This window comes from Staurois parvus, unplaced genomic scaffold (genome assembly GCF_062004578.1).
Source record: "Staurois parvus isolate SC_StPar_1 unplaced genomic scaffold, SC_StPar_1.0 ptg000204l, whole genome shotgun sequence".
Lineage (NCBI taxonomy): Eukaryota > Metazoa > Chordata > Amphibia > Anura > Ranidae > Staurois > Staurois parvus.
In genome coordinates, this window is record NW_028318000.1 from 1077049 (window position 1) to 1086147 (window position 9099).

General features: G+C 38.4%; 1 protein-coding gene across 1 annotated transcript; it reads right to left on the reverse strand.

Moving 5' to 3' along the window:
* Nucleotides 1–6252: 6252 nt before the first annotated feature.
* Nucleotides 6253–6783, reverse strand: LOC149461381 (interferon lambda-3-like). The gene has a single exon (XM_089678393.1). The coding sequence runs from the start codon at nucleotides 6781–6783 to the stop codon at nucleotides 6253–6255; it is 531 nt and encodes a 176-aa protein (XP_089534519.1).
* Between the last annotated feature and the right edge of the window lie 2316 nt (nucleotides 6784–9099).

Sequence of the window (9099 nt, forward strand, 5' to 3'; positions counted from 1 at the left end):
TTCTGTTCTGCTGGGTTGGATCTGGTAATGTCTTTTTGGTTCCAGATATTTGTTCTGTTACACTGTCACTCCACAGTGCTGATCTCTGGTTGATCTGAAGTCTTGTTTCCATGTTTCTTCCTTTATATCCCAGTCTGCAGAAGATAAATGTCTTCATTTTCATGATGTGGTGGAGTTCTCTTTTGTTCAGAACTCAAGTGACAGGAGAGAGATTCTAACTGCTCAGGGAACTTCTTATCACTTTCAGTTTCCTTTCCATACAGGTAAGAAGGTAACGTCAGATAGCTGGTGAGATTCTTCTACCTGTCACACAGGAATCTCCTCCTTCCTGCTACAGGACTCTCCTCTGTACGGAGGACCCAGGTTCACAAAATAACTTTTACAACATATTATCACCAACAGGAAAAACCACAACAGTTTTGTATATTTTTCATCATTCAAGTTTAGAAACATAAAAATAAAAAGGAAAATGTAAGAAATATGTATCAATCTACTATTTATTTATATATTTTTTTAACCTATAATACGAAAACTTTTTTCATTTTAGGAATGTTTTTAATTTTTTGTGTGACATTTAAAAATGCAAAACTGAAAAAAACAGCAAAAACACTTGTATTATATTTGTATATAACTTTTTATTAAACTGTGGTGTCCCCTTACCTTTCTCATGAAACAGAGCATGAGGACTTCAATAGGCATATTGCAGTCACAAAGTGGTTGAAGCCAAGGATCACAAAAATAGATATGTAGTTAAATAGACTTTGTACTTAAAACTTCAAACTTCCCAGTCTCATCTACACGTTTCTGCTACAACAGCTGTGTAGGGAGTCAAAATGTGACTGTACAGTCACCACAGTCCTCCCCCACTGCTGGAAGCCGTGATGTCATTACGCATGCACGTGCCTCTGCAGGGATTCTGGGTTTTGTAGTTTTCAAGCCAAATTTAAGCTGTACAATATTATTAGTGTTTTTAACTGATCTTAACCACTTGCCCGCCTGAGGATTTACCCCCCTTCCTGACCAGTCCATTTTTTGCGCTATGGCGCTGCGTTAATTTAACTGACAATTGTGCACTCATGCAACGCTGCACCTAAATGAAATTTGCATCCTTTTTTTCCCACAAATTCAGCTTTCTTTTGGTGTTATTTGATTGGTTGTGCGGTTTTTATTTTTTGCACTATCAAAAAAAAGGCTGACAGTTTTGAGAATAAAAACAATATTTTTGACTTTTTGCTATTAAACACGTCCAGTAAAAAAATGTTTACACCAACATGTATTCTGCTACATGTCTTTGCGTTTATAAATGTCAGTATATATACTGGAAATATTCTTTTATGTTTTTATTTATACTAGTAATGGCAGCGATTAGCGACTTATAGCAGGACTGCGGCAGGCATTCTAACACTGTGATACCAGTGATACCAGTACAGTGATCAGTGCTAAAATAAAAAGCATTGACACTGTACCAATAACACTGGGCAGGAAGGGGTTAACATGAGGGCAATCAAAGGGTTAACTGTGCTAGGAGTGTTTTACTAGGGGGCTGTGTCAGTGTGCTTCACTGTAATCACACTGCTTTGGATGGCTGTGCTGTGCATCACTACATTCTGGTACAGGTTCAATGTGATACAGCAAACCCAAGCCAGGGAACACCAGTCTTCTCTCTAATCAAGCCAAGAGCAAAAAAAAGCTCTTGGCTTGATTGGAGAGAAGACTGGTGTGCCCTGGCTTGGGTCTACTGTATCGCATTGAACCTGTACCTGAATGTAGTGAAGGAGATGAGAACAGAGCGATATGGGCTCACTTTATTCTCTGGCTCATTACTGATGAGCCTCTAAGGTGGAGATTCTCCAGTTTCTTGCTGTGTTTCATCTGGTGGTCTATGAGGTCTGAAGAGATGTCCTTGGTTACTGTGAGAGAGATCTGAAGTTACCTTGCATGCCGATCATGTGCCAGATGATTTCCAACATCCTTGTCCATACCCAGATGACAACTATGGGATATTTTCAGCGCTGCATATGTGTTTATAAATTTACATACATAATTTCATGTTGCTGCTCAGAATGGGGGGTCCAGTCATAACCATCTGCATATACGCTGCCTCATTTATATAATTATTTTTATACTGACCGTTGGTAGTTCACTTCACCTGAAAGGTCAACTGAACGTCAGTCTTTCCATTTATATTAGTAATTTTCTCTGCTCCCACCTTGTAATTGCTTTAAAATGAGTGGAGCTGTAAAGTTATATTTTCATTACAAGTATAGGAAAAAATCCATACAAATGGTAAGTTCTTTCAGTCAATTTTTGAAGCAAAGTATGGCTGGACCCCCCTAATCTTATATATCCTCCCACCAAGGTAGGAAAGACAAGGGTAATGGTAATACCTGAACCAGATTACCAATAGGCTCAGAAATCACACAAATCTAAAAACATTAACACTTATAAAAACTAAGCTTTCTAGGCACAATATACAGGCAACATTGCAAATGAATGAATATTAAATGAAAATGAAGTGTAAAAATAACACTTGTAGCGCTGCCCCCGTAGGAGCCACTGAGTTTAACAGGCTCTTTCCCCATACAATGCAAAGGCAGCCAGGCACACAGCAACATTCCATTCACTCCAAGTCATTGAACAGTCTAGGGAATGTCTTTTTAAAGTTTTTTTGCGTTAGGGGTGGTATGGGATACTCCAAACACTTAAAGTGTTACTAAACCAAGGACCCTGCATTCATTATATCTGGTCTCCCTCAGTACACAGAACATGGAAATGTAATTATTTTAGTGAATGTAAACTGCTAAATACCTTTTCTCATCAGTAGTTAGAGCAGTCTTGTGACTTCTATCAGTGTCCAGCAGAGCACATGTTAAAGCTTGTAGGTTGAGTTTTATTTCTGCTCTAGGAGGATGCAAAGCCCCTGAACCTCTGTCTGCACAGTGCTGATTTGCCCTATGCTAATCACGAAGCCAGGGGGAGCAGCTGTGCCCCTTCCGCTTCCTCCAGATACGTTCTAGTGAGGCTGTGTGGACTGGATCCTTTAGGATCCTTTAGGTGAAGTCTCGGGGTGTCAGAGATACTCTAAGGTGTAGGCCCCTTAGCTCTGCCATAGCTGAGACCTTGCTAAGCATAGCCACCACTTCCCAGACAAGTGAAATCCCTTCAACAGGTAGACCCTGCTGTCCTGAAACAGACTATTTGATCAGCCCCTTCAGCCATCTGCTGGACACACCTCATCAGGGATTGACTGAAGCACAACAAAAATTCAGGCTGCTCATTTGGCTTTCCCACCCACTATGTTCTAGAAGCCTCTAGAATGCAGGGGGAAAACATCAAACCTGCAGCCAGAGAGATCCAGAGCAGCCCAAAGCAATTAAAAGCTGTTCCAATTATTCCGGGTCACAATCCTGTGCAATGTCCTTTTGTCTCTTTCGGTCAGTTGACCACGTAGACCGCACTTATGCTTATCAAACGTCATTTTCCTGGAAACTGTATATATAGGTTTCATAACCTCTGATACTGTGCCTTGTGACATGGCAAATAAATTGGCAACTTCAGACACAATGGCACCAGCTAAGCGGCCACCAAAAATTTGCTTTCTTTGAATCCCAGTAAGCTCTGACACAACTCTGTATTACTAGCAGTGCACACAGTGAATGATGAAAGTGAGGCTTCCCACATTTTAGCTAGGTGTCTCATCACACAGCAGAAGCAAAAGAATCTTACATCACTTCCACTTTCAATGTGAAACATGTCATCACTTCCAAATTTTTTGTCTAACCCCTCAATATGGATATTGTACATAATTATGTGGTCTGGATAAATGCACACTCTGGAATGTTGTTATATCTGGAAAGAAAGAAGTTTGTATATTCTTTGTACATTTTTTTTTCTAAATAAATTTTGTCTGATTAAAAAAAAAAAAGATTGTATCATTCTGATCTTTGTACGAAATGTATAATAGCAACATGTATTGAACCCACATTTGAGGGACCCCTTCACCTTATTCTTTGTATCAGACCTCATTTTGGAATTAAAAAGAATCGATCCCAAGATGGGTGCTTTCTTAGAGGAGAAGTGACAACTTAATTAGAATAAAATAGAGTAAAATGGTATACAGCTTACTATTCCCATGTAAAATGGGCAAATCATGCTGAATAATTTGTTTAAAAGTAGTTAATGCTCAGTGGCTAAATGATTAGCACTTCCACCTGGCAGTACTAGGGTCGTTGGTTCGACATCCCAGCCACGGCACCACCTGCCTGGCATTTGCATGTTCTCCCTGTGCCTGCGTGTGCTTCTTCTGGGTACTCTGGTTTCCTCCCAAACTCCAAAGACATGCTGGTAGGTTAATTGTATCCTCTCTAAATTGGCCCTAATATGTGTATGTATGAATGTGAGTTAGGGGCTTTAGATTGTACGCCCCTTGAGGGTTAGGAACTGATGTGAATGTACAATATATATGTAAAAGCGCTGTGTAAATTGATGGCGCTATATACGCACCTGAAATAAATAAATAAAGTGGAAAAGATGGTCCCACGTATAGGTTTGCCGGACAATCATTAGCTGTTCCGGTCTCCCAACAAAACCTTCCTGTTTTTCCCACTGTACATTTCCTTAGCCTCATTCAGAGTATACTGTAGATATTTCTCTGTCTTAGTCATTCCATGACAACTTCAAACTAAAGGACTTCCAAAACATCCAAAACAATTCTCTCAACCCCACTGACACAGCTTTAATAGTATTTTGTGGATAACAACTGGTAGCAAGCAATGTTGAATGTTTTCCCTTTGTACATATGCAATGTTGTCTGTGTACTGAGTCTGGGAAGCAGTTTTTGTGTATGTTGATGCTTTTAAATATGTGATTTCAGGATCCTGTTGGTAATCTGGTTTTGATATTGCCATCATCTTCTTCTTACCTACCTTGCTGGGTGACTATTTAAAGATATGCGGATCTATCCATAATGTGCTATGACTCAGTAGTACGGTGTACAATTGTCTTACACACATTATTGTGTTGGTGTCTGTATGGTTTTTATCCTGTACTCCCTATTAAGAAGTAAACTTGCATTGTGAAAACCTTAAAATTGCTGCTGTTTTGTGACTTGAATTTATTTCCAAAGTACAGAGCATCCTTCTTGCGACTATCTTGGCATTCACTGGTTTGTTCTGTTACATGGTGAACTGTGTCCTACATCATCTAAATAGAAGTCCTATTCTTTTCTTTTCTCAAGAGACAAAGCTTGCACAAATAGTGTACAGAAGGTTACACAAAAACACAAACTTCTGAAAAAAATTAAAACACAGTTGTCTGTATTTTGCTCTTTTATTTGTTCATTGCACATGTGTGTATATACATTTATCACTGAAATAAATGTAAAACATTTTTGTTTAACATAATACATTTCAGATAAATAACAGATACATTGCATCGTCCAGGTAGCTAGAAACTCATGAAATAAATATTTTAATAACTTATAAAAAATATATTAAATAAATAACGTTAAAAATAGAAATAAAGAGATATGTCAACAATATCCCCTTTCACAACTATTAAATTTCTATAAGCAGTCTGTATCATACTTTCTATTTATAAATTGCAAATGTGTGTAAAAACATTTATCACTGAAATTAAATAAAATTAAATAAAACATTGTTGTTTAAGCTAAACAAATTACAGATACATTGCATCCTCCAAGGAGCTAAAAAACTCATAAAATCAATATTTGAATAACTTATAGAATATAAATACTATTAAATAAATAACATCAAATACTTAAAGGTTAAAAAATAGATATAAACAGATATGACAAGAACCTTCCTTTTCCTATACTTGCAGTATTTCTGCTGTGTAGAGAGTAGGTGAGTTGTTTGTGGGTTGATGTGGAATCTCATCTGCTGGGATAAACAATTAGGTCCATTTATGATATATAAGTTTGTGGTAATGAAATCCCTCATAGGATAGGTGGATAAATCCTGTACTTGCAATGTACTTTATGGATGAATATCCTATGTTGTACAGCAGGCCTAAACAGACTATAGTAGATGAAAGATGAGTAGATACTTTAAGGTAGTACTGTATGTCCTTCAGTAGTACGGTGTAGAAGAATATGTCTATAGTAAAAAAGTGGATCCTTTACTGCTTATCCTTCATCCTGATGGTCTTCCTGGTTCCAATGTGTTGAGATAAAGCATCAGGGACTTATCTGTTCTTACATTTCACAAGCCAGAAGTTTCTTTGATATTGAGGTTATTGGTTGAGAGCCCAACATGTCACATCTTCCACTCTCAGAGGGATAAGACTTAGGATTACAGCCTCCTGCACACAATCCGGAGATGCAGCTTCCTGAAAATGTTGGAGGTGATGCAGCCACAGCTTGAGCTCAGGTGAGGTGGGCTCACTGTATTCTGGAGATCCTCTACAGACCATCAGATCATCTTTCAGTTTGAGGAAAACCATAAGTGCCTGTTTCACAGTTTCATGCTGAGCAGACATAGACATGTTTGTTAGAACCTCAACAGTTAGTGACACCCGCTCCAAGGTCAGGATAAGGCGATCCTTCTGTGTAAGGTCACATACAGAGGGTTTGTGTCTCAGCATTCTTCTGTAACATCTCATTGCATTGGTGGACATGTTCTTTTCATGTTCATGTTGCAGCTCTTTTAGTGTTATGTCAGAAGACGTCACAGATAAATAGCTGGATATTGGGCAGAGTCTCCTGTGCAAGCGCCCACTTACTGCAACCAGTAAAATGTTCAACACCACCAGCCTGATATCCATTTATGTTCTGCTGGGTTGGATCTGGTAATGTCTTTTTGGTTCCAGATATTTGTTCTGTTACACTGTCACTCCACAGTGCTGATCTCCGGTTGATCTGAAGTGTTGTTTCCATGTTTCTTCCTTTATATCTCAGTCTGCAGAAGAAAAATGTCTTCATTTTCATGATGTGGTGGAGTTCTCTTTTGTTCAGAACTCAAGTGACAGGAGAGAGTTTATAACTGCTCAGGGAACTTCTTATCACTTTCAGTTTCCTTTCCATACAGGTAAGAAGGTAACGTCAGATAGCTGGTGAGATTCTTCTACCTGTCACACAGGAATCTCCTTCCTGCTACAGGACTCTCCTCTGTACGGAGGACCCAGGTTTACAAAATAACTTTTATAACGTATTATCACCAACAGGAAAAGCCACAACAGTTTTGTACATTTTTCATCATACAAGTTTAGAAACATAAAAAGAAAAAGGAAAATGTAAGAAATATGAATCAATCTACCATTTATTTATGTTTTTTTTAACCTATAATACGAAAACTTTTTTCATTTTATGAATGTTTTTAATTTTTTGTGTGACATTTAAAAATGCAAAACTGAAAAAAACAGCAAAAACACTTGTATTATATTTGTATATAACTTTTTATTAAACTGTCGTGTCCCCTTACCTTTCTCATGAAACAGAACATGAGGACTTCAGTAGGCATATTGCAGTCACAAAGTGGTTGAAGCCAAGGATCACAAAAATAGATATGTAGTTAAATAGACTTTGTTTTTAAAACTTCAAACTTCCCAGTCTCATCTACACGTTTCTGCTACAACAGCTGTGTAGGGAGTCAAAATGTGACTGTACAGTCACCACAGTCCTCCCCCACTGCTGGAAGCCGTGATGTCATTACGCATGCACGTGCCTCTGCAGGGATTCTGGGTTTTGTAGTTTTCAAGCCAAATTTAAGCTGTACAATATTATTAGTGTTTTTACCTGAGGATTTGCCCGCCTGAGGATTTACCCCCCTTCCTGACCAGCCCATTTTTTGCGCTATGGCGCTGCATTAATTTAACTGACAATTGCGCACTCATGCAACACTGTACCTAAATTAAATTTACATCCTTTTTTTTCCCACAAATTCAGCTTTCTTTTGGTGTTATTTGATCGGTTGTGTGGTTTTTATTTTTTGCACTATAAAAAAAAAAAGTCTGACAGTTTTGAGAAAAAAAACAATATTTTTGACTTTTTGCTATTAAACACGTCCAGTAAAAAAATGTAAAAAATTTACACCAACATGTATTCTGCTACATTTCTTTGCGTTTACAAATGTCAGTATATATAGTGGAAATATTCTTTTATTTTTTTATTTATACTAGTAATGGCGGCGATCCGCGACTTATAGCAGGACTGCGGCAGGCATTCTAACACTGTGATACCAGTGATACCAGTACAGTGATCAGTGCTAAAATAAAAAGCATTGAACTGTACCAATAACACTGGGCAGGAAGGGATTAACATGAGGGCAATCAAAGGGTTAACTGTGCTAGGAGTGTTTTACTAGGGGACTGTGTCAGTGTGCTTCACTGTAATCACACTGCTTTGGATGGCTGTGCTGTGCATCACTACATTCTGGTACAGGTTCAGGTACAGGTTCAATGTGATACAGCAGACCCAAGCCAGGGCACACCATTCTTCTCTCCAATCAAGCCAAGAGCAAAAAAAAGCTCTTGGCTTGATTGGAGAGAAGACTGGTGTGCCCTGGCTTGGGTCTACTGTATTGCATTGAACCTGTACCTGAATGTAGTGAAAGAGATGAGAACAGAGCGATATGGGCTCACTTTATTCTCTGGCTCATTACTGATGAGCCTCTAAGGTGGAGATTCTCCAGTTTCTTGCTGTGTTTCATCTGGTGGTCTATGAGGTCTGAAGAGATGTCCTTGGATACTGTGAGAGAGGTCTGAAGTTACCTTGCATGCCGATCCTGTGCCAGATGATTTCCAACATCCTTGTCCATACCCAGATGACCACTATAGGATATTATATACACAAATGCGCTTTTAAATTGCGCTTCTGGTGAGTGCAATCACATTATCAGTTCCTGTCACGGATTTCACCGACACAGATCACATAATTGCTGGACTTTATATATATATATGTCAAATATCACTCAAGACACTTTATATTTATATATTTTATTTATTTATTCACTTTGCTGCTACGTCATCATTGGACGATTCACATCATACTTGATTGATCACCTATAGCGCTATAAGGCATCCGCACCAATCACTTTATTATCTTTCAGCGCTGCATATGTGTTTATAAATTTACATACATAA